Raw genomic sequence first — 26561 nt, 5'->3', positions numbered from 1 at the left:
TCTTGGACCGTGTGTGTGCCAACAGAGGAATGGGAAGGGATTGATTATTGGGGACTATATCTACCTGGGGAGTAAGAGGCACCCACGTACATGTCCGGGCCCGTTAGCCGGCAAACATTGGTAAACACAGTTCCCACACATGAAAAGGGTGCCAGGTTCTGGAGTGCACCATGGTGTGGCAGACGTGCACCCATCAAGCGAAGGGCAATTGTGGGTTTGGAGACATTGGGTGGCAGATAGACTTCCTATTGAATGTGTTCCCCCAGGATTATGGACACAGTCAGGGGCCTGATGAGACAATAATACATTGGCTGACTTAGGATTGATCTCTGCCAGCTTGGGAGGGTCGACTGTGGGCCTGCTCAGGTTAAGGACACTCAGGGGGCTTGCTATAAGCTGAAGGGGCCCGGTCCGCAGACAGAGCCAGCAATCTGCGGCCAACTGAGGGTCGGTTGTGTTGAGTAGGTGGTGGACCCCCTTTCTCACATCACTTACTAGAGGTCTTAGGTAGGGGCCCCTGATGAGGAGGGAGCCTCAGTAAGGGCCGATAAGGGTCATGTTCCCAGCAGGTCGGACTGCTTAACTCGGGATATCTTGGATCCCTGTAGCCCCAAAATAGCGTAGGCTTAATACTTCCAGTCATGAGTTGCTTTCCTTTACTGTGGCCAACAGTGACCTCCCTCGGGTCATAACACTGTGTCGGCATGCTAGGGTAAACTGAGGTACAAGAGCAGGGAGACAGTGGGGTTGGTGTTGCCTGTCGTGGTTTGGGAATGGCTGTGGCTAGAGCCAGAGTGAGAGTTCGGGTATGGGCCTTCTGGACAGGAGCGGGGAGAGGCCGTGGAGGAGGTGGGGGATTCCCGGGGACTAGGGCCGCATAGCAGTTGTGGCATCGATCCATTGGGCGACCGGACATGTAGAACAGGACCTTGTGTTGACAGAGAGTCGGGTGAGCTCTAGCACATGTATCGAGGATATTTGACCAAGAGGGCTGGTGGTAATGTTGGCATGTACATGGCAGGTGGTTGGTCCCCCCTAACTTCTCTACAGCCTGCGGCTGATGGGGCTGGCCATCCTCAGTCATGTCATCTAGGTAGCCCAAGCTTAGTCCTATAATTGACAGCCGCAGCGCTAGCGTCAGGAGATTTATTTGAATTGGGGGGGCTGGGGGGCATTGCAGTTCTAAGAAGCAGTAGATTCCACCGAATAAACTCACTACACTTATATAGACTATGGCTAGAGTGATTTTTCTGTGTCCAATTCCAGTCGCCTGGAGCTGACTCAGTTAGACCCACAGAGAACACAAGGGTTACAATATCACTAGTATTACTGGTACGGGATGGCACTGGGAGTTCAGTGTCCAAATGTTCCCCGTTGAGTTCCTCAAGCTTCCACCGTGCGTTGACCAGTCAGCCTCCAGGTTTGTGACTGGAGCAAGGTCGTGGACTCCTCAAGGGGGGGATCCGCGGGTTTCCTCGGGGCGTTAAGCTTGGCCAGAGGCCCCCTTGGTGGCTGTGGGCTGCTGGGTCATCTTCCAGATTTTTAACTTGAGGGGGTCGGTCGGGTCCCAGATTGTCTGCCAATCGTCTGGGTCTGCAGGGGCCGCTGCCTTCTTTACTCGGGAATGATGGATCCACGGAGCGATACTTGCAACTTTAACAGCAGTGGGAGTTGCCAGTATTCCTAGATGGGGGCCCGTCCAAGTAGGGTGGAGCGGCTTCTTCTTCCAACCTTTTACCCATATCATGTCCTCCGGTTGGTGGGGATATGCCCAATTACCCAAGGGGATAGGGGTCCTTTCTACAACTTCTCGGGAGATGTGGCATAGGGTTTTTCCCAGGGCTTGGAGCGGTCGGGACATTCCTAAGTCTGCAATGTGTTTGAGGTCTCCTCCAAGCCTGCTTAGAATGGGGGGTGGCCTGCCATAGAGAATCTCAAAGGGGGAGTAACCGGAGGGTCTTGGAGTACAGCGTGCCCTGAGCAGGGCCAGCGGTAATGTTCCGACCCAGGGGGATTGAGTTTCCTGGCAGAGCTTGGCTAAAGTTGTTTTAAGGGTCCGGTTCATGCGCTCTACTTTCCCTGAGCTCCGGGGTCTATATGCTGTGTGGAGCTTCCGTTTTACTTTTAAACTTATGGCTAGGCCTTGGACTATTTCTGCCATGGATCTCGGTCCATTGCTGAGCTGATGGACAGGGGAAGCCCATACCTGCGAATGATGTCTCTCAAGAGGGCTTTTATGACTCCGTGTGCCTTCTCTGTGCGTGTGGGGTAAGCCTCAACCCACCCTGAGTAAGTGCAAACTAGGACCGAGAGGTATCAGTACCCTTGGCATGGCCTGACCTCTGTGAAGTCTATCTGCAGGTCCTCGAATGGCATGGAGCCCGTTGTTTGCATCCCGGGGCCTGGTCTGGTCCTTGATTTGCATTATTCCGTGCCATATACCGCACCTAGCGCTTGTTGGGGCGCACAGGGTGGGCAGTTTGAGGACGAAATGGTATCTGCCCGGCAGTTTCTCCAGGGCTGTTTTTCCAAAGTGAGTCAACTCGTGCTGTTGCTTTAGTAGGGCAGTTGCTACAGCACTTGGGACGAAAAGTCTCTGGTCAGGCAATTTCCACCAGCCCCCTTCTCCTTTTATTCCTCCCTCATTTTTTGCCCACAATTCTTCTTCCTTGGTGTAATCTGGGACGGGAGGCAAGTCTGGAGGTAACAGGAGTTTAGCGGCCCGTCCCGGTTCCCCGGGGGAGCTCTGTTTTTCTGCTGCCTCCCTTGCTGCCTGGTCAGCCACGCGGTTTCCCCTAATGACATGGTCTGGGCCCGTCTGGTGGCCTCTACAGCGAATGACTGCTACCTGAGATGGTTCCCAGACTGTTTCCAGCAGTTGGAGGATTTCTTCCTTATTTTGTATATCCTCCCCCCGCCCCCGCTGTCCAGAGCCCTATCTCCTTGTAAATGGCCCCGTGTACATGTAGGGTGGCAAAGGCATACCTTGAATCGGTATAGACGTTTCCTCGTTTTCCTTTTGCATGTCTTAGCGCTTGGATTAATGCCCAGTGTTGGGTTCGCGGTGCAGACCCTCCTTGGGGTAAGGCTTCGGCCTGTATAATGTAATCGACAGGAGTTACTGCGAATCCGGCTTTCCGTTGTCCTTCTCGAATGAAGCTGCTTCTGTCCGTGAAGAGCTCAAGTCCAGGGTCTGAGAGGGGGACTTCCGTCAAGTCTGGTCTGCTGGAGCAAACCTCGTCTATCACTTCTTCACAGTCGTGATCGGGAGGTCCTTCCTCTGCTGGCAGGAAGGTGGCAGCGTTTAGAGTCTGCAAGGTTTCAAGCCTGACTCAGGGGTTCTCACATAGCAGTCCTTGGTAAAGGGCCATTCTGGAGCTGGTCAGCCATTTGTGTCCCTGTCCATTCATTAGGGCCATGACTGCATGGGGAACTTTGGCGTTGATATCCTGTCCTAAGGTGAGTTTATCAGCGTCCCTAATCATGGCCCCTGTGGCACCTAGGGCCCGGAGACATGGTGGCCACCCTGACACCACCGGATCCGGGCGTTTTGACAGGTAAGCCACCGGCCGCTGCCAGGGACCCACTGTCTGGGTGAGGGCTCCCAGGGCTGTGTGGTTTCTTTCATGAACAAAGAGGTTGAATGGCCGTGTTACATCTGGCAGTCCCAACGCAGGGGCGCTGGCCAGCAGTTTCTTCATTTTCTGAAAGGCCTTTTCCTGATCCTGTCCCCAGTGTAGAGGGTCCTTGCCTGATCCTGCCGTGGCCTCATGTAGTGGCTTTGCCAGAGCTGAGAATCCAGGTATGCAGATGCGGCAGAAACCTGCTGCTCCCAGGAATTCTCGGACTTCCTTTTTGGTCTTAGGTTGTGGGATAGAACAGATTGTCTGCTTTCTCTCTGGGCCTAGGGCACGTCGCCCCTTGGAGATGACAAACCCGAGGTATCGGACCTCTGGCTGGCAGATTTGCGCTTTCTTCCAGGAAACCTTGTAGCCGGTTTCAGAGAGTCGGGTGTGTAATGCCCTCATCCCTTTCCAGCAATGCTCTCGGCTGGAGCCTGCCAAGAGTAGGTCGCCCACGTACTGGGGCAGGGTGCAGTGGGGATTTTCTGTTGGGAAGGTGGATAGGTCCACCGCCAGGGCTTCTCCAAATATTGTGGGTGAGTTCTTGAACCCCTGTGGCAGTCTGGTCCAAGTCATCTGTGTCCTTCTCCCAGTGTGGGGGTCCTCCCGTTCGAAGGCAAACATCGACTGGCTAGCCGGAGCCACGCGGAGGCAGAAGAAAGCATCCTTTAAGTCCAAACAGGTAAACCGGCTTGCTTGTGGGGGCAGGAGGCTTAGAAGAGTACAGGGGTTGGGGACCACTGGGTGTAGTATAACAACGGCACTGTTGACTGCCTGGAAGCCTTGGACAGGTCCATAGTCACTTCCTCCTGTTTTCTTGACTGGTAACAGTGGGGTGTCCCATGGCGATTGGCACTCTATCAGTATTCCTGCATCCTTTAGTCGTTGTAAGTGAGCCTGAATCCTCAGCAGTGCCTCCCGGGGCACTGGATATTGTCTGCGTCGGACCGGGAGGGCCCCTGGCTTAAGATCCACCACGATAGGCGCGTGGTTAAGTGCCAGGCCAGGGAGGTCAATTTTTGGCCCACACGTCACGGAACTCATCCAACAGACTGGTTGGTACCGTGGGGGCTCCTTTCTCTTGGCAGTAAACTCGGCATTCATTTTCTGCAGGTACAGTTACTGCCATGATGAGGGAATTTGGCCTTCCCAGGCTGAGGCTGGTAGGCCCTCCTTGGATAAAGGCCATCTGGGCCCCGAGCTTTGTCAGTAAGTCTCTGCTTAATGGGGGAACGGGGCATTCTGGTAGGTATAGGAATTCATGAGTTAGTGTATGGCGCCCCAGTTGGCATGCTCGGGGTCCACAGAACTGGCGGGTAGTTTGGGAACCAGTTGCCCTGACGATTGTGGCCTTACGCCCTGTGAGTGGGGCCACGGGTGTGGTAACCACTGAATGCTCAGTGCCTGTGTCCACCATGAACGTCAACGGTTGGCCCTCCGCCTTCATTTTGACCATGGGCTCCCGGGGACCTAATAAAAAGGAGTCTGGTCTCCCCTGGTCTGACTCAGCCCCAGCTAAACCGATAAGGTCTCGCATTTCGGGCTCAGGCTGCCACCTTGTTTTCCTGTTTTCTGAAGTAATTTTGTCAGGCCCTTGGGTTGGTTCCTTACAGTGGGGGCATTTGTTTTTCCAGTGGCCAGACCCCTACAATAGGCATATCAATCTCGTCGGAGTGGGGCCTTGCTATTGGGTCCCCCCTTTTTCAGTGGGGCCGACTGTCTAGTTGGGTCCGACCTTCCCCGGGCTGTGGCCAACAATGATGCCTTAGTATTCATCCTTTTGTCTGCTTCTCGTTTGGCCTCATGGTCTCGATTTGCAAAGGCCTTATTCGCCACTTCTATCAGCTGGGTAGCATTCATGCCGGCGAAGCCTTCATGCTTCTGGTGTTTCTGGTGAATATCGGCATATGATAGAGTCACAAATGCTGAACTGACCATTCGCTGGTTCTCTGGGGCCTCTGCATCAAATTGGGTGTACACTCAGAAGGCCTCATATAGCCTCTCGTAGAGGTCAGTTGGTGATTCTTCTAATTTCTGGATAACTGCCGCAGTTTTAGACATGTTGGTTGGCTTCTTTGCCCCTCCTCTGAGTCCCTGCAGAAGAGCTGTACGGTATTAACTTTGGGCACCTAGTCCCTCGGCTGTACGGATATCCCAGCTGGGTCGAGTGTCGGGTGCTGCCTCTAGGGTCCATGATTCTGCATTTAGGGCTCCTGACGGGGGCTGGCCTTGGAGCCAACGATGTGCCTCGGTGAGGATCCATCGGCGTTCTTCTGTGTTGAAGAGCGTCAGGAGAATCTGGCGGCAATCATCCCAAGTGGGTTGGTGGGTCTGGAACGGGGACTCCAGGAGGTCAGCCATGGCCTGAGGCTTCTCTGAGTATGGCGGTGTATGGTTTTTCCAGTTCAGAGGGTCGGTGGTACTAAAGGGCTGATAGATGAGAATGGAGTGCCCGGGCTGGATGGTGTTGTCAGAGTTTATCTGTTGTGGCCCTTGCATCTCATGGGGTGGCATCTGGAGAGCCGTGGCTAGAAGAACTGGAGCCTGAGACAAGCGTAGACATTGGCTCCTGGACTGGGGACTGGGGCTCCAGGATGGGGGCAAGCTCAGAGTTCCCCTTGGGCGTGGTGGTTGTTGAGAAGTCTGAGGTGGGCTCACCGAAGGCGGTGGGCTATCTGGAGGGTGGGGCATCAGTGGTGGTACATTCGGGGCATATGGCGGGGGCATGAACAGATTGTCCTCAGTCTCTGGGTCTCCCTGATAAACAGGCTTTGCTTTCTTATAGCTTTTGGGCTCTTTCACTTGGGTTACAAATATCCTACTCTGGCCCTTCCCATTAGCGCAGAATCGGACCCATGGGGGCAGAGTCTGGGCTATCTGAAGCCAAGAATCAATATATGGGAAATTGGTCAGGGTGTCCAAAAGTCCCGACCACAACTCTATAAATGGCCTGAACAGTGGGTAGGTCTAAGGTACCCTCTGAGGGCCTGACAACCCAAAGGTGGGCCATTCCAGTTCACATAGTGCACGTAATTATCTAGGACACATTTTGATCCCATAATCTCCTGAGAAATCCCTACTTAAAAATTTTGAGCATACACTCTAGGACTGTAGGTCTTGAAGAACTTCTGCCTATGATGAACAGAGGCTCTCTTGTCCTCCCTATGTGATCCCTCCCTGGTTGATGGCGCAAAGACAAACCAAAGGATGGGTGCCCCTCCAAAGGAGAGACCAATCAGATGCCCACCTGTCCGCTCTCCCGGAGAAGACGTGGGTGCCTCTTAGCCATAGTGAGTCCGTATAAGCCCTGCAGTGGCATCCCGAAGGGCTCACCTTAGACCCTATGAGGTCACCATGGAAACAGGTTGGGGCCCACTCAGACTCCGTGGTCTCAAGACCGTGGAGCCACAAACACAAACAGGCCGCTCATTCACTCACGCATTCACATCCAATTTATTACAGGACCTCCTCCCTGGGAGGCCTCCGACCTGTGGAATTCCTTTTGGAAATTCCTTCCTGGTCCCCCCTTTTGGGAGGCTCTTGTCCTGCGGGACCTCCCCCCGTGAGAGATCCCCAGCCTGTGGAATTCCTCACAGAGATTCCTGGAAGGTGGCCGGGCTTCCCTTCTGCTCACTGGAACGGGTGCTGACCACAGATTCCCACGATGCTTACCGAGCCCAGATGAGTTGCCAGGTGAGTTGGTCCACTTCTCCTCGGAGTCAGGCCAGGGCAAGACTGCTCAGAGGGTTGGAACTCTGGGGTGAAGGAGGACCCAGAATCCCGTCAGGTGGCATGCTGCCTCATTGTAGGTTTTTTTTTTTTTAATTTTATTCATTTATTTTACACAGAGAGAGAGAGGGACAGCTAGGAGGAGAAGGAACACAAGGAGAGGGAGTGGGAGAGGAAGAAGCAGGCTTCCAGCAGAGCAGGGAGCCCAATGCGGGTCTCGATTCCCGGACCCCGAGATCACGCCCTGAGCCACCCAGGCTCCCCAGGACCTTTTTCAACCACAAGAAACATTGAACTTTTGGTCTTAAAATTCTTGCCTTGTGGGGCACCTGGGTGGCTCAGATGGTAAAGCATCTGCCTTCGGCTCAGGTCATGATCTCCAGGTCCTAGGATGGAGCCCTGCGTTGGGCTCCCAGCTCAGTGGGGAGTCTGCTTCTCCCTCTCCGTCTGCCTCTCCCCCTGCTTGTGCTCTCTTGCTCTCAAATAAATAAATAAAAATCTTTAGGAAGAACATTCTTCCCTTGTTGTGTCCTCCAAACCTAAACCATGCTATCATGATTGTCACCCAATCTTAATCACACCCTCCTGCAACACTGAACGATCTGCTGTATACCAGACTTCAAAATCTGACGAAATATCCCTCCTGCCCTGCCACCTCCAAGACTCTATTGAATAGGGGCTCTGTCCAGGTAGTGCTCTCCCTTTATGGGATAAAGACAGCTTTGCTTGGAAGTTGCCTGGCTTTTTTTGGGGGGAAGTGCAGAATTTGAGGAGTATAGACACTACTGCTGCATGCCATGTGACCATGGAATGAGCCTTAACCCCAAGACCAGTATCTGTGGGTATTTCTGAAACGATCATGGACTGAATGAACACAGTTGTATAGAGAGAAATGAGCTACCAGTGCAGAGATTTCAATGTGCAGTAGCACAAACAGAAATGTAAAGAAAACAGGTTGTTATTGTATTTATCATACAGAGGTGAGCCCATTCATTCAAGTGTGACACAACATCCAAAAGCAAAGGAGGAAATGGCAAATCAAAGCACGTATGAAACTCGGATTAAAATGCTTCACATCTATTTCTGTCTCGGCGCTTTTTTTTTTTTTTTGAGACACCTTATGCACTAAGGGTAAAGTGGGGCTGTCTGTCCTCAAAGTATCTGGATGCATAGGAGAGACTGGTGTTTTGAAAAACAAACTGTTGAAGCCTCTGTTCTTCTCCTGGGCAGACCCCGTGGTTGCCATTCTCTGAAGCAGCACAGGCGGGAAAACCTCAACCCACCCTGCACGCGCCCAACTCTCTGCGCGTGCTCATTGCTGTGAGAGAACAGTGCGCATGCTCATTGCCCTGAGCGACTGTTGCTGGGCATGCGCATTGCCGCCCGTGTTCTGTGAGCGGAGCTGAGATCGATTGAGGCGGTCGTGTTCTCTCTGCCCTGAGCTTTCTCGCTACCTGAATTCAACTGGTAGGTCCCCAGATCAGTCCTTTCAGGAGACTGAGTGTGAGCTAGAATGGAGGCGGAGTCAGTGGGCGTCGGGCAGGTGGGGACAGTAGATCTCTGGCATCCTAGGTGGATGTTCGAAGAGCTAGCGCCCTTCTCCTCACAGGCTTTGCGGCCGCCATTTTGCTCATCTTCGTGTTGGGGCCGGAGCAAGTGAGGATAGTGGGCTTGGAGGGGAGATGTCGACGGGGCGAGGCCTGGCCCCGGGGGTGGGGGTCCTGTTCCCTGCTTAGTTGAGCTATCTGAGTAATGGAAGCACCTGCAACTGCCGGCAGAACACAGAGGCCAGGAATCTCAGTGGGACCCTGGGCAGGGAGCAGACCAGGCGGTATGGGAAAGGCCAGGAAGTGGGGAATGCTGGGGGCTTGTAACTGGGTCTCCCGAGATTTGTAGTGCACTTTGCAGAGTGTCAGGGTAGGAGGCGGCCCGTGGGTGTGTTGCGCCGCTAGACACCGGAACCCTCGTAGTGCGAACACAGCCACAGGCCGAATGCGAAAGATTGTTTCTTTCTCTGTGTTCCAACAAAACCTTATTTAAGGCGGTAAAATGAGTAAATGGGAAAGTGACCAAAGCAGCAGTGACTCAGGTTTCAATGTCCCCCACTATTTTCTCAAACGCCTTTGTACTGGGCAATCTAGCTGTGAGACTAAGCCTCGTGTTTTAGCCTGTCCGTAAGGTGATTTCACGGCCAGCCTGGCTGATGGAAACGATCTTGCATCCCGTGTATTTGGTGTGACCGCAGCGTGTACGCTTTCCTCATACTAGGTTGGCTTTCTTTTTTTTTTAATGATTAAATAAATTATTTATTCATGTGATATTTTGTGCACCATCATTACAGTCATAATTTTGAATATTATTTTGTAATATGAAAAATTGCTCACAATGTGTTATTAGATAATAATAGCTCCGGCCTTTAGCATTTTGCCAGAAAAGAAAGTCAATAAAATAAATCCCACAAATCTTAATATACCTTAAGTACAAAGATTCTGGGATGAAATAACTTTTTCAGAGTTACTTATGTACTGTGTCGTTTTGGAAAATGTTACTTAATCTTAGGAAGACTATTTTTTAATTCATAAAATGGGAATAATAGTCATAGTACTTACTCCACAGAGTAGTTTCAGCTGTGTTAACATACTAATATATGTAAAATGCTTAATTCATTGCCCGGCATATAATAAAAATTCAATAAATGTCATTACAAGTACACATAAATACCAACACACATATATGTACATAGGCAAACCTACTTTTATACACCTTCTCACATTTTCTGTCTTGGCAATCAGTTTTTCCTTACCCTACAGCTTTCTGCTATGGATGCTAAGCTATGAGAAGTGGGAAGGTATTATCTAGAGTTGCACTGTACAGTACTGTAGTCCCTACCCATAGGTGAGTAGCCACTGAGTACTTGTGATATGGCTAGCCCAAACTGAGATAGATGTTCTGTAAGTGCAAAATCCAGACTGGATTTTGAAGATTGTGGAAAAAAACATTTTGAAGAGCATGGGAAAAAGAGTGTAAAGCATCTCAGAAATTTTTAATATTGTTTACATGCTGAAAAGATATTTCTGATATATTAAATCGTTAAGTATATTGTTAAATAAACTCATTACACTCTTTTGGCAAAGGCAATTACACAAAACCTGTGACAACATCGATGGAATATTCTCCCCAAAATAATTGTTTCAAGCCATTCTTCTGCTTCCCAGTCTTGCACTTTCAGTTGTATACGCCTGACATTTCTGTTTGGATCCTACTGTCATCTTAAACTCACCGTGCCCTATACCATATTTTCATTTTCTTCACAACTGTATTCTATTTCTGACTTTCCTATTTCTGTTCTATTCTTACTGCTCTCACGACCTCACCTCCACTTGCCTGAACCACGTCAATAGACTTTCATCTGGGAGATTTCTGTTACTTGACTCCTTTCAATACATTCTGCTTACCAAATCTAGATTCATCTTGCTAAAACATCACTTAAAAAAATTATATCCCTCCTTTAAAAAACCTTCAATGATAATCCACTTGCCTGTATGATAAGACCCTTATCATGTGGTTTGGTATCATTCTGGTCTTCTTTCTAATTTCTTGGTCCAGAAATTAGAAACTAGAAAATACTAGTTATTCTTTATCCTTCAAACACAATTTCTGGGGATTATAGAAATGTGGTCAGGTGCATTGTACACGGGAAAAGGAGTAGGTTTTGCAAGTTGGTGGGGTTGGGGGAAGAAGAGATTTCATTGGGGGCATATGGAAGTTGATAGGCCTTAGATAAATTAACATTTCCTTCTTGACTACCTTATAAGAAGAGGCTCTCATTCTAATGAGAATTGGAGTAGGTGGGAGATATAGAAAACGGAAAGAGGGGGTCATTCAACAATTTCTCAGACTATGAGCTTCTCATTGTACTACAAAAATGTGCTGACTGTAGAAAGCTGATGCTTCAGATTTGCAGTTATTTGGGCAATTACCCTGGGTTATTTTTCCAGGAAAGAAGGAGGTTTGGAGGTCTACCTTCAAAGTGCACATCTCTGTAAGTTTATTAAGATGAACAGAACTTCCTACAGCCCCAGATGTATTAATATTTCCCAGCGCTTGAACTTGTAGAATTCTTTATGATTTCCAAATAGCATTCATGATGATTAGTTCATGGAATTGTCTCAAGACCATGAGACAAAACAATGGAAGTTAATATCAAAATATAGGTTTGTGTTCTTGAGAAAGTCAGCTAAATTCTGTATACAGGTTTTCTCCAAAATGGCAATAATGCTGTCTGCCATGTGTCAATCTCATGGTCTTGAGACAATTCCATGAACTAGGTTGGCTTTCAAAGTATTTTCAAGGTAAAAAAAAAAATGAAACCTTTTTGGCCTTGGAAGAGGTATACCTCTCCTTTAGAGTACGTTTTCCAAATACCAATATTCTCCTTTCAGGGTGAACTATGAGTGGCCGAGTCAGATCAAGATCCAAGTCCAGTCAAAGAAAGGATGATCGAGGGTCTAACCAGCACGTGGCCGTGAGTACTTCCAGATCCGATGTTTTTGAGTGCCATACATTTATTGCTCTGAAAATTTTGAGGAGCTGCAAACATACAGATGCAGTGATAAAAGCTTCTCTGCTGCTAGAGGGAAGGAAACATTGAACCAGAAGGAATCCATGTTTCTGTTGCCTGTGGAAATACACCCTATGGCTTCTTTGTCACGGTTATTAACGACCAAATGTGCATGCCCATCCCAGCATCCTTTACAGTAGACTCCAAAGTGCTTGTGGCTACCTCTTGTTAGAGTAGCCGCTCTGTGGGAGAGTAACTTTTCAGAACAAGTCCATAGAATCATGACGTGGGAGTCTCTTTGTGCTTATTCATTATTTGATAGCAAAATGTGTAATGTATATTTATTCTGTTAGCATGTATTAACGAAACACGTTTTTATCTGTGCACATACACACACACCCCTAGGAGCAGCAGCCCAGTGATGAGCACCCAAAACAGAAGGAGGTACCACCTGCGAGTCAGGACATTATACCTGATCAAGGGAAGGAAGTTGAAGGAGCACCTGTGGCTCAAGGTGAAGGGAAAGGGTCGCAGAATGTCTGCGGGGGCAGGGGGTGTGTGTGCATCATGTGTTATGACGTCCCAGAACAGGAGTAAAGCATCGAACTCTACATCAAAAACCAGGGATGTACTGTATGGTGACTAACATAATATAATAAAAAATATTATTATAAAAAAATAAATGTATTACCTATGATACCATGGAAATAAGAAGAATTGGGACAATAGAAAATAAGTCTCTAAAACATAAGATATTAAAATAAAAACAGTGGAAAGTCTGATAAAAAAAAAAAAAGAACAGGAAAGAACACATGAGAAGAGAATCTCAGTCATTTCCGGAAAATGGGCTGAAAATGTGAAGAGAGTGTCGTGTGCAGCTTCATGTAGTCCTTTGCTGTAATGAATCTCCCCTGTTTCCTCAAGAATGAATTGGTGTGCTTGAAAATGCAGTCTTTCCTAAATTAGAGGAAAATGTTTCACTAACTACAAAACTATACATCGTTTCACTGGTTTAATTTGTTCTTCTTAGAACATTTCTGTGTGGCCTTTTCACTCATTTCATCCAAAGCTTAAGCAGTTTTCAGCAGCATAGGCAGAGTGCCAGGTCAGCATATCCGATGACATGTGGAATAAAGCCGGGTTGCATTGGGATGGAAGCCCCATTTTATAAATGAGAAAACTAAGGCTCAGGGATTGTGGCTTGCCAAAGACCGCTTGACACATGGAGAGGTAATTCAGTTTTTGTTACAAGGTTTGTGTTCATGGGGAACCTGGCTGGAACCTAGAGCGTGTGACTCTTGACCTCGGGGTCGACAGTTCAAGGCCCATACTGAGTGTAGAGATTACCTAAAATAAGAATTTTTAAAGAGGTTTGTGTTCTTCCTACCGTCTGTGTTGTACAAACAAGTGCATGGTTTTGTATAGAATGCTTACTACTCAGAGGTGTCCGTACTGTAAAGTAGCTTACTACTGGTACAGGAATCAATCCAGTTCAGGGGAGCAGGAGAGAGACTCCAGGAAAGAGCTCAATGAATGAGAGCCTCTGTCAGATTATTCGTTTGATATGGTACATTTCGTAAGAGCTGGGTAATTCAGGAAAGTGGCCTTAGGGTCACTATAGTAGTATGATTTTTAAGCGGCTTTAAAAGGTGTTTAGATACCCTTATGGGTAGGAGAATCCAAAGTATCTTAAAATGATCATGAAACAAGAAAGGAGTGTCTTCCAAATATAGCCTTTTCACCAAGTACGTGTAGTGAATTATTGACACCATTCAGGCCATGGGTTATGTTAGAAATTTGCAGTTAAGAGGGTTCCACAAGGGGCGCCTGGGTGGCTCAGTTGGTTAATGGTCAGCCTTCGGCTCAGATCAAATATCCCAGGGTCCTGGGATTGATTCCCACTTTGGGCTCCCTGCCCAGTGGGGAGCCTGCTTCTCCCTCTCCTCCCTGCTTGAGCTGTCACTATCTCTGTCTCTCTCTCAAATAAATAAATAAAATCTTTTTAAAAAAGAAGAGGGTTCCACAAACCTCTTCCTGACAACAAAGTCCATTAATTTCTTTCCACTTCACTTCCTGTATTCTCACTGTAAGACAGTAGTTGGACTGTTAATCACTAATGTTTTGCTGTTGGTTTCGGAACTTTGCTCCATATATGACTCCTTTATCCTAAGTTCCCTACAGGGACTTTGCACTTAAATCGAACTAGTAAGATTTGACAAAATAACTTGCGGGTTGCCCTAATACGGAATGGGTGTCACTAGTGTAGGATTTGTGACATGCCCACACACACACTCAGCTAATCCTTCAGAAAACTATATTCTCCTTTTAAATAAACTCTTACGCATGGTGTAGACTTGTTTTCTTAGATAGCTGATGCTCTCTCTTCTTAGAACACTACGGTAATATAAAGGAAATAAAGTGCAGTGGGCTTTATCTTTAGAATGTCACTTGAAATAAAGCATATCGTACTACGGGGAAACAAGAATGGGCAATGCATGTTTCCATCACATCTTTTTTTTTTTTTTTTATCACACTAGCCTATAGGCTCTTATTTATTTGTATTTCATATTCACTGCTTAAATTTTGATTACGTTTGTGTTTCAAGGACCGGACCTGGAGGCTGATCTCCAGGAGCTGCCTCAGGCAAAGGCTGGGGATATAACTGAAGATGACCCTGAGGTCAAGGGGACAAGCCTGCCCTTCTTAGAGCCCATTAAAATGCCGGAAGCAGGTATGTTATCCATTCACAGTGCAAAGTATGAGGGTCTTTTCCTGAATATAATATCTTTATTTAAGTAGATATAACTTTCAGGATACATTCAAAACAGAGTTTACATATGAAGACACTGTCCCCAGTAGTTCAAACCCGAACATCCTGACGGCCTGACTTACACACTAGTGGACATAGAAACAAAGTGGGTCAAAGCCTTATTAAATCATAAAATATGAAAACAGTTCCTTTTTTTGAGTATAAATAATCTGGCAGAGACCTGATAATATTGAGATACTTTTGTAGGTTCTGCTTTTATCAAACACAAAATTCATTTGGATTAAATATTATGCTGAGGCACTGAAGTAGGTTCTACTACCAGCTCTAACATAACTTGTGTGATTCTCGGAGAATCCCTTAACTTCGGAACCCATGTTTACTCATATATATATGGATTTCAATTCAGATATATTACGCTCATTTTTAATGCTGATTTGTGTGTTCTGTGGTTCTGTTGGCTACCGTACATAGAATACAAAGATGTTCCATTTTGCACGAGTTTTCTTTTTTTATATCAGACAACATCTTTGGTCAAATTTTAACATGTGAATTGAGATTTGACTGCCGCTGAAAACAACAAAACACAATGGTTGCTCTTTGGGCTTCTCTATGGAGACCTGGATACCTAATCCTGCTGTTATTATTTTTTTTTCCCAAATGTTTATTTAAATTCTAGTTAGTTAACACGTAGTGTAATATTGGTTTCCGGAGTAGAATTTAGTGATTCATCAGTTACATCTAACGCCCAGTGCTCATCACAACAAGTGCCTCCTTAATACCCGTCACCCATTTAGCCCATTCCCGACCCATCTTCCTCCATCAACACTCAGGTTGTTCTCTGTAGTTAAGAGTCTCATGGTTTGCTTCCCTCTTTTTTTTCCCCTGTCCCATTTCATTCATCTGTTTCTTTTCTTAAATTCCGCATATGAGTGAAATCATGTTATGTGTTTTTCTCTGACTGCCTTATTTCTGTTAGCATAATACACTCTAGGTCCATCCACATCATTGCAAATGGCAAGATTTCATCATTCTGATGCCTCAGTCATATTCCACCGTATACCACCTCTTCTTTATCCATTCATCAGTCGATGGACGTTTGGGCCCTTTCCATACTTTGGCTATTGTTGATTATGCTTGTAGCTCTTTGACTCTGTAGTTTTGTGTCCCTTGGGTAAAAACCTCCTCTTGTAACTGCTGGGTTCACAAGGTGGTTAGTTCTCTTTTTAACTGTTTTAGGATCCTCCATACGGTTTTCCACAGGGACTGTACCAGTTTGCATTCCCACCAAGAGTGTAAGAGGGTTCCCCTTTCTCCACATCCTCGCCTACATCTCTTGTTTCCTGGGTTGTTAGTTTTACCCATTCTGACAGGTGTGAAGTACGTGACCATATAATCTATTCGACAAACTGGAACACCGTTAGGGCACACACCGGCACGGCAAACGGTTACCCTACTTGATCAACGGCATAAGGGATCAACTAGCTGACAAAAACAGTTTTCCACTTAAGCATAACAAAGAATAAATTACATGTGGTACTTAGTAGTTTCTCTGCTAACATCACTTAAACAGTAACCAGCTTGGCATTATTACTTCAGCATCATATATTGAGAATATTATTTCAAGTTCAAGAAGGATACTTACACCTAAATTTGTTTTTCAGTTCTTTGCGTGTTGTGTGTAGTTTTTGTAAAACTACGTTTGGTTTTTGCTTTCCATTTGAAACTACCTTTAATAGGCTCCTTTGGTTTTGTGTGTTAGGAACCTCAACTGTCTTCGTGTTTTGTTGTACCAGTGGAAAGTGTGGTGTGTTCAAAACATACTGGTAAAATATATGCTTGGAATTCTGTCTTATACAATGAAAAGTATAGTGTCCTTCCTGTACCATTAGTTTACTCGAAATACAATTCTGCTGAGTAATGTTTCCCACTGTTAACGTCCTTATCTTACAGGTGAAGGACAGCCCCAGATTTAAACAAGGACAAGCTGAAACATGCAGACTACTCTTATGTGGGGTACTTCACTGTTGAAATTCTCTCAATAAAGTTTTACAGACTTCCTCCAAAGAATCTTTTGAAATCTTGTGTTAAACTTATTCTAAGTAGGGGGCGCCTGGGTGGCTCAGTCACTTAAGCAGCTGACTCTTGGTTTCAGCTCAGGTCATAATTCCTTGGGCATGGGGTGGACCCCGAGTTGGGCTCTGTGCCCCGTGGGGAGTCAGCTTGAAAGATTCTGTCCCTCTGCCTCTGTTCCCTTCCTCCCTTCTTCCCTCCCTCTCTCTCTCTCAAATTTATAAATACATCTTTAAAGAAAAACTTCTTCTAAGTAGTAGATGCTATCAAAAATTATGTCAGTTTTTTGAAATGTTATATTCTGATTGAGCTGATACACTCAGATATATGCTATGTATGATTTAATCAGTGTACATCAGCATCCATTTTGAGTTTCAAGCATGCACAATTATGTCATCTTTGAACACTGACAGTTTGTTTCTGCCATTTTAAACGTTTTCCTTTTCTTTTTTCTCTCATTTTACAACATTGGACAGACCCACCCAGTACAGTGTTGAAAAGAACTGGTCACAATGTTATTCCTGATAAATTAGAAAAACTTCCACATTTTACTCTATTTACTGTAATGTAAAGGAAGTTCTATTCTTATTCTCGTTTACTACGAATATTTGTATTGAACATATGTTGACTTCCACCAAACACCAAACATTTAGGATTCTTACCTTCATTAATCTGTTAATGTGGTGAATGACATACATATTGTCCTATGTTTAAACCAACCATACATTACTGGGAGGGAACAGTCACGATGTATTATGTTTCTGAATAACTTACATCTTAATAATTTGTTTAGAAGTTTTATGACTATCCTCGTGAGTGTCATTAGCACACACTTCTATATAGTGGCTTGGATTTTGCTCTCAAGCTGATACTAGCTTCATAAAATGAGTTGGTGTTTTTCTATTCTCTGGAACTGAAGACTCTGAAAGGCTGTGAGTAACGTAGGACTAGACTCGCCCGTGCTCCGCTGTGTCTGGATTGCATCTCTGTTTTGCAATTGGACCCTTCCTAAATGGCAGGTGACTGAAGGGGCACCTCCAGGGTCCCATCCTTTCAAATTTGTGAGGTGCCCATCTTCTCTGCAAGACACCTCTAATGACGCTGTCACTCCAAAGCTACCTGCTCCAGTTTGTATGCGCTTACGAATCTTATAGGCAGAAAGCTAAGGTCACAGCTCTGTTAACTACGTCATTTTGATCTGTGCTGTATGATTGCAAATAGCTGACCAAGCACGACTTGGCTACGCTTACGACAATAGGTCCATTTTTTGAGCTTTTTTAATAACAAGGGTTAGAATTAAAACTCTGATTTATAGGGTGTGTACTATATGGCAGCCACTTCTCTCTCCTGGGTTCCATACATTTATAACCTCATCTAATCCTCACAGAAAGGTGGGTCACAGTGTACCCAAAACTTACATCTGACTCTAATAAGCAGTAGATTTGGGGATTTAGTTCCAAGTTAGAAGGCCTTGCTCTTTCTCAAAGTAAGTACTCCTGAAAATGTTGGCCAGGAAAACTGACAGTGTACATGATGGCTATGCTGGTAACCTGATGTTTACATAAAAATTCGTAGTAATTTCTTTTTATTGTTGGAGGTGAGGAGTTGTTTGTTTGTATTTTGACATGAGGGGTTTTATCCTCCTTTTGAAGGAAAGGATTCCCAACATGTGGCACACAGAGGTCACATGGTTTTGCAGATGAAATCATTAATATAGAAATAAAGATTTCAATTCTTTATAAGTATGGGGGACAGGTAATATAAACTTTTCGATTTTTAATGTAATAGCACACTTAGTTTACTGTGCTATAGAAAAATATAACTCTAACGCTAAAGCAATTTGGAACAGCTTCCAGAGAGAAAGATAGAGAACTCATGTCACAAGCCCCATGGCAAAAACCCACACACAAATCTCTTGCAGAACTTCTAGACTTTCTTGAAAAGCTTTTAAAGGCAGGATGCCTGGGCGGTTGAGTCGGTGAAGCCTCTGCCTTTGGCTCAGGTCTTGATCCCAGGGTCCTGGGAAAGAGTCCCCCATCAGGCTCCTTGCTCAGCATAGGGCTCCTGTTCAGCGGGGAGCCTGCTTCTCCCTCTGCCTGCCACTTCCCGTTTGTGCTCACTCTCTGACAAATAAGTAAATAAGATCTTTTTTTTTTTTTTAAGTGTTTAAAGGCAGGGACGTTAGCCATTCTAATACGTATGAGTTGATATCTCATTGTAGTTTTTTTTAAATTTTATTTATTTATTTGACAGAGAGAGAGAAACAGCCAATGAGAGACAGAACACAAGCAGGGGAGTGGGAGAGGAAGAAGCAGGCTCCCTGCCCCCCTAGGAGCCTGAATGGGGCTCCATCCCAGGACTCCAGAATCACGCCCTGAGCCAAAGGCAGACGCTTAAGGACTGAACCACCCAGGCGCCCCCTCGTGTAGTTTTGATTTGTTTGTCGCTGATGATCAGTGATGTTGAGCATATTTTCATGTGTCTGCTGGCCATCTGGATGTCTGCTTTGGATAAATGTCTATTCATATCTTCTGCCTATATTTTAGTTGGATTCTTCGTTGTGCGGGTGTTGAGGTTTATAAATACTTTATATGTTTTGGATACTAACCGTTTATCAAATGTGTCATTTGCAAATATCTTCTCCCATTCTCCAGGTTGCCTTTTAGTTTTGTTGTTTCCTTTGCTGAGCAGAAGCTTGTTATTTTGATGAAGTCCCAATAGTTTATTTTTGCTTCTGTTTCCTTCCCTCAGGAGACATATCTAGGAGGAATTTGCTACAGCTGCTGCCAAAGAGGTTGTGCTCTACTCTAGGATTTTGATGGCTTCAGGTCTCACATTAGGTCTTCGATCCATTTTGATTTATTTTTGTGTATGGTGTAAGAAAGTGGTCCAATATCATTCTTTTGATGTTGCTGTCCAGTTTTCCCAACACACTTTCTTAGAGAGATGGTCTTTTCCCCTGCTTTGCCCAACATGAGTTGACCATATAGGTGTGGGTTCCTTTCTTGGTTTTCTGTTTGTTCCATTGATCGATGTGGCTATTTTTGTGGCTGTGCCGTCTCGTTCTGTTCACTACACCATTGTCATATAACATGACGTCCAGAATTGTGATGCCTCGAGCTTTGCTTTTCTTATTCAAGGTTGCTTTGGCTATTCTGGGTCTTTGGTGGTTCCATACAAATTTTAGGATTGATTGTTCTAGGTCTGTGAAAAATGCTGGTGGTATTTTGATAGGGACTGTGTTAAACGTGTAGATAGCTTTGGGTAGTGCAGACATTTTAACAATATTTGTGCTTCTAATCCATGAGCATGGCATAGTTTTCCATTTCTTTGTGTCGTCTTCAATTTTTTCACCAGTGTTTTATAGTTTTCAGGGTACAGGTGTTTCACCTCCCTGGCAAGGTTTATAACTAGGTATCATATGGGTTTTGATGCACTTGTAAATGGGATTGATTCCTTAATTTCTGTTGCTTCATTATTGGGGTAGAGAAAGAAAACAGAGTTCTGTACCTTGAGTTTGTCTCCTGTGACTTTATTGAATGCGTGTTAGAGTCCTAGCAATATTTTGGTGGAGTCTTTTGGGTTTTCCACATAGAGTATCATGCCGTCTGCGAATAGGGAACGTTGGACTTCTTCCTTGCCGATGTGGATGCCCTCGTTTCTTCTTGTTATCTGATTGCTGTGGCGAGGACTTCTAGGATTGTTTCATTTAATTTCAATCAGTTACCATGTAGCGTATTATTACGTTCAGAGGTAGAATTTAGTGATTCATCAGTTGCATAAAACACCCAGTGTTCTTTACATCAAGTGTCCTCCTTAGTGCCCCTCGCCCAGATACCCCCCCTGCCCCCCCACATCCACTCCAGCAATCCACAGTTTGTTTCCTATAGTTAAGAGTCTTTTATGGTTTGTCCCCCTCTCTGATTCCATCTGATTTTGTTTGACCCTGCCTTCCCCTTTGATCCTCTGTTTTGTTTCTCAATTTCCACATATGAGTGAAATCGTATGATAGTTGTCTTTCCCTGATTGCCTTATTTTGTTTAGCATAATACCCTCTAGTTCCATCCATGGTGTGGCAGATGGTAAGAAGTCATTTTTTGGTGGCGGAGTAATATTCCATTGTATATGTATATACCACACTTCTTTATCCACTCATCCATTGGAGGACATCTGGGCTCTCTCAGTATATTGGCTACTGTGGACTTTCCTCCTATAAACATTGTGGTGCAGGTGCCCCTTCAGATCACTATGTTCGTATCCTTTGGGTAAATACCTAGTAGAGCAATTGCTGGATCGTAGGGTAGATCTATATTGAAGTTTGTGAGGAACCTCCATACTTTTTCCAGAGGGGCTGTAGCAGCTTGCATTCCCACCGGCAGTATCAGAGGGTTCCGCCTTCTCCTCATCCCCCCCAACATCTTTCGCTTCCTGACTTATCAAATTTAGCCATTCTGCCTGGTGTGAGGTGGTATCTCATCGTGGTTTTGAATTGTATTTCCCTGATACCGAGTGATGTTGAGCATTTTTGCATGTGTCTGTTGGCCATTTGTATGGCTTCTTTGGAGAAATGTCTGTTCATGTCTGCTGCCCATTTCTTCACTGGATTATTTGTTCTTTGGGTGTTGAGTTTGAGAAGTTCTTTATGTATATTGGATACTAACCCTTTATCAGATATGTCATTTGCAAATATCTTTTCCCTATCTGTAGGTTGCATTTTAGTTTTCTTGATTACTTCCTTTGCTGTGGAGGAGCTTTTGATTTGGATGAAGTCCCAGTACTCTATTTCTGCTTTTGTTTCCATTGCTTTGGGAGACATACCTAGAAAAAGTTGCTGTGGCTGATGTCAAACAGGTTACTGCCTATATTCTCCTCTAGGATTTTAATAGCTTCGTGTCTCACATTTATGTCTTTAGTCTATTTGGAATTTGGTTTTGTGTATGGTGAAAGAAAATGGTCCAGTTTCATTCCTTTGCATGCTGCTGTCCAGTTTGTCTAACACCATTTGTTGAGGAGACTACCTTTTTCCCATTGGATGTTCTTTTTTTTTTTAAATGATTTTATTTGTTTATTTGAGGGGTGGGGAGAGAGAGAGCTTTCCCAAGTGGGGCGAGGGGAAGAGGGAGAGGGAGAAGATCTCAAGCAGACTCTATGCTGAGCGTGGAGCCCGTCGCTTGGCTTGATCTCAGTAACCTGAGCTAAAGCTATGAGTCAGACACTTAACCAACCGAGCCACCCGGGGAACCAACATTGGATACCCTTTATAATAGCTTCTTGAGGTAGAGGTTGAAGTCATTCTCATCCACCCTTTCTTCTCTTGTTTACGCAGTTTCGAGTATGCCTTATCCTCCAGCATGACTTCATCTCCATCCCATACAAGCTGTGGGCCACCTTCATTAATAGTTGATTAAAAATATTTTCTAATTTTCAGTATGATTTCTTTCAGTCGTAAGGTATTTACCAGAGTATTCCTTGCTCAGAGATTTTTCATTCTTTTTCACAGTGAATTCTACATTAGCTTTTCTCTTGTCAGATAACCAATTCTTATTTCCTTTGAAACCTATTAAGGTTTATTCAAGAGAGCAATTTTGTTACTTGTTGGTTTACATTACTAGTATACATTAAACAAAATGTGTATTCTGTCATCATTGTGTTTCATGCCATGTTGTTGCTTCCCTATTCCAGGAAATTCCTGTGTGTAATCTAAACCTAACACCGTGCCCCCCTCCTTAAGAGGAGGGCAGGGATTAAACCAAGAAAGAGGTAGACCACCTCAGATTGGTGGGTGGCAGTTTAAGAAGCAAGGAAATTTATTTATGAGTCTTGTTTAGGGGGTCCAGAAGACTGGTACATATCCCCACCTGCCCATCAAATCTTACAAGTGTATACAGAGGATTTAAGTGGGTTCAGCCGTGTACAGCACCCAGATAGTCTTATCACCACTTTTCTATCTCAAGACTGTATCCTTAGGGTATCTTCTAAGAACGGGAAAGGAAAGCAGTGACAGGGGACTAGGAGGGCGTGCCTGGGTGGTCCAGTCAGTTAAGCACCTGACTCTTCATCTCAGCTCAGGTCTTAATCTCAGTGTCGTGAGTTCAGGCCCCGTGTCCGGCTCCACATTTGGCATGGAGCCAACTTTAAAAAGGCAAAGTGAAACAGGGGGCCGGGTGCATGTATGTATTTCTTCATTTGTGTGTTCTATTCACACACTTATAATTTAAACTCCGACCCACTTATAACTTCTTATATGTGGTATAAAAATTAATAGATCCGCATAGGGGAAGTGAGGGACAAATAAAATAACACAACATCAGAGAGGGAGACAAACCATAGAAGACTCTTAACTGTAGGAAACACACTGAGGGTTGCTGGAGGGGAGGTGGGTGGGGGGATGGGGTATCTGGGAGATGGGCATTAAGGCGGCACCTGGTGTAATGAGCCCTGAGGGTTCTTTGCAACAGACGAATCTCTACACTCTACTCTGAAAGTAATAATACATTATCTGTTAATTACTTGAATTTAAATAAATAAATAATCATTAGATCCAGCCTCATTGTTACATGGAGTACAGTACTTGTTACCATCTTATCTTTTGATTCACACTTCTTACGGCCCTTTTTCTCTCCATAAAAACATTCCAGTGTTTTTTGTGATTCCACTTTTTCCTGCGAGGGTGTGAAGTCTGTATTTCCTTACTCTTTTATTGAGCTTACAATATGCATCCCTCGGTTGTTATAGTCTTAATAATTACTAACAGTGAATGCAAAGTTCTAATTTTATAACTTCCCTTATAATGCTGGATTTGTGGAATAGTTTAACTTCATTTCTCCTCTTGAGCTTTCACCTTGTATTTACATTAGGTTAATTTTACATATACATAAAAGTCCATAAAATATTAATTTCTTTGTTTCTACAATGATTAGGCAGTCAATGTTTTTTTTTTAATATTTACTCACATAATGACCTTTCTTCGCTCCTCCTTATTTCCTATACTATTGTTGCACTTTGGAGTTCTATTTTTTCTTCCTGAGGAACTGTTAATATTATTTCTCTTAGTGCACATTTGCTGGTGATGAGTTTCATCCGTGGTGTGTGTGTGTGTGTGATGGAGAGACAGAGAGAGAGAGAGAGAGAGAGAGAACATTTTTAATTCATCTTTTTGAAGAATATTTATACTGCTTATAGAATCCTACATTGACACTTGTTTTTCTAGGCTGTGAAAGATACCATTTCATTTTCTCCTAGGTTTCATTATTCTATCATATCGCTCAGCTTTAAAACTAAAGTATATTTTTAACCTGCTTGCTTTTGTGAATTTGTATTTGGTTATCGTCACTCTTTAAATTTGATGCTGTGGGGTGAGTGTCTTTGTCATTATTTTGGGAGGGTCTACAGAGCTTGTGATATGTATGGATGCCTTTCATCAGTCGTAAAAACTCTGGGCTATTGCTTGTTCAGACCCTGCTTCTGCCCTCTTTTCTTCTCTCGCTGCATCTCTTCACTTACGCCTGTGTTAGACCTCTGTCCTTACCTTTATTTCAATCTAGACTCATGTTGATATATTCAGTTCCCTAATCATGTTGTCCGCCTTGGTCCTGACCTTGCTTCTATGCAATCTTCTGCTCACCTGATAGAGTGGATTCTTCGTTTTAAAGGCTGGGTTTTCACCATTTGAAAATGTCCATTTGAATCGTTTAAAGATAGGTTAGTTTTCTGATGAAATTTTTCGTCTTCCAGGATGAGAATCATACGCAGCGATTCCTAGGAAGTACCATTGCTAAAAATATCGGCAACATTTTTCTTTTACCGAAACCCGTCCGTTTAACATCTGGACTGGTACATTTCTATTTCTGTTTATACTTAGTGGAACAATAAGATTTCTGTATGTTAAAGAATAGCAGTTTTGATAACACACTATGCCTATTCAAAAATAACATGAAAACCAATGTGACGTAGAATATAGCATGGGAAAACCTGGCACTCGATGACATTCATATTACACAGTCTCTTGCATGATTCAGAGAGTAGTAGAGGTTTAAGAGGTGTTTGGTTACATATTGGTGAAGTATGGGTGTGTGTTAAATTGGGTGATATGGGTAAGTTCTCACTTCTGAAAGCACTAATCCAACATTCATTATTCACCCATCGAGGAAATAAGAATTAGACATGAGCTTTTGTTTCGGGGATGTGCCAAAAATTATGGGAAAAAATGGAACTCTGTACAAAACAAGGTATGACGTTTGGTCTGGACCAAATGACAGAAACTCGTTTCTTCTTGCACTTCGCTACGAAGCAAAACTATGGATCTTGAAATTCATGCGAGAGGCAACCAAAAGGAAACTCTGAAAGAATGAAACCTTGCCATTTGCGATAGCATGGATGGAGCTAGACATTAATATGCTAAGCCAAATAAGTCAGCCAGAGAAAGAAAACTACCGTATGAGTTCACTCATGTGTGGAATACAAGAAACAGAAGAGGTGAACATGGGGCGGGGGGGAAGAAAGGCAAACCGAGAAACAGACTCTTAAGTATAGAGAACAAACTGAGGGTTCCTGGAGGGGAGGTGGGTGGGGGAAATCCATTACACAGGGGATGGGGATTCAGGAGGGGACTCAGGATGACCACTGGGCATTGTATGTAAGAGATGAATCACCAAATCCTACACCTGCAACTAATACTACACTGTACGTTAACTAACTGGAATTTAAGAAGAAAAAGAAAAAGAAAATTCTGAGTATTAGTAAGGGAAAGGCAAACGATCTGGGGACTCCAGAAGTGGAGGAGCAACACAGTGGCTGGAAAACTTACTATATGAGCTGGCGTGACAGCTCCAGCCCAAAGACAGTATGAAGGCAGAATTCTCTCTTCCTTGGGAAACTTCAGCCCTGTTTTCTCTTATGGCCTTCATCTGATTGAAGGAGTCCCGGCCACATTATAGCAGCTGATGTGAATTACTCACAGACTATTGATTTAACTGTTAACGTTATGTAAGAAGTTAGCTTCCCAGCAATACCCACTCTAGTATTTGACCAAATACCTGAACACTGTGCCCTCGCCAAGTTGACTACATAAAATTAACCATCATCCGTTCTTTCCCCGGGAACCTTCTGTGGAAGGCAGGTTATGTGAAAATATGACCACCAAAGTGGTGGGGCAGCAGTCTTAACTTAGAGTTCAACGGAATCATTGTCATTTTTCATCCCATTGAAACTATGACCTCTAGGCAAGCAAGGCATAAAGGCAGAGGGGCAGGAAGTAGAAATTGTGCTAGTGCATCACTAGGGGGGTAATAGTGAGTGGTGCCACTCCCACTTTCCATCCCTCGATTCCTGGAGCCATGAATCCTGCACGGGGGAGAAATAGCTCCGTATGTTGGTTGCTGATTCTGATATACAGCCTCCTGGAGAACCTTGCCCCACTCCTACAGGGTATTGCCATCTACCTGGCACTATTAACAGAGTCTTCAAAAGGACATTCCAACATTGTATCAGCCACCAGATTTGGAATAGTGGGGAGCATGATAGCACCAGTGAATTCCATGACTACAGGTTCATGGCTTCACACCATCTGCTGTGAATCTAGTTCCTCCATCAGAATCGTGCTGCGTGGAAAACAACAGTGGTAGATAAGGCAATCTGTAAGTCACTGCCGTTAGTTTAGACAGAAGCACTGCATGCCAGGAAGGCAAAGTCATCTCGGTGGTAAGTGTTTATTCCAGTAAGAACAAAATGCTGCTTTTCCACGGTGGAAGAGATCCAATGGAATAAACCTGCCACCAGCTAGCTGGCTGATCACCTGGGGGGATGGTAC

At 44.8% G+C, this 26561-nt stretch overlaps 1 protein-coding gene across 1 annotated transcript; it reads left to right on the top strand.

Annotated features, from left to right (window-relative positions):
- The first annotated feature begins 8754 nt into the window (after positions 1-8754).
- On the top strand, positions 8755-16737 carry LOC113249191 (P antigen family member 3-like). The gene is made up of 5 exons (XM_048213244.2): positions 8755-8819; positions 11795-11877; positions 12319-12427; positions 14519-14644; positions 16634-16737. The coding sequence occupies exons 2-5, from the start codon at positions 11803-11805 to the stop codon at positions 16654-16656; spliced, it is 333 nt and encodes a 110-aa protein (XP_048069201.1). The 5' UTR covers positions 8755-8819; positions 11795-11802; the 3' UTR covers positions 16657-16737.
- Positions 16738-26561: the final 9824 nt, after the last annotated feature.

This window comes from Ursus arctos, chromosome X (assembly GCF_023065955.2).
Source record: "Ursus arctos isolate Adak ecotype North America chromosome X, UrsArc2.0, whole genome shotgun sequence".
Classification (NCBI taxonomy): Eukaryota; Metazoa; Chordata; class Mammalia; order Carnivora; family Ursidae; genus Ursus; species Ursus arctos.
Note: the sequence above shows the minus strand (reverse complement) of the source record. Positions and strands in the feature narration are given on the sequence as shown.

Coding starts and splice junctions, on each gene's coding strand:
- LOC113249191 (XM_048213244.2), top strand. CDS start 11,803: ATGAGTGGCCGAGTCAGATCAAGATCCAAGTCCAGTCAAAGAAAGGAT. Junction 11,878..12,318: donor GGTCTAACCAGCACGTGGCC/GTGAGTACTTCC, acceptor ACACACCCCTAG/GAGCAGCAGCCCAGTGATGA. Junction 14,645..16,633: donor CATTAAAATGCCGGAAGCAG/GTATGTTATCCA, acceptor CTTATCTTACAG/GTGAAGGACAGCCCCAGATT.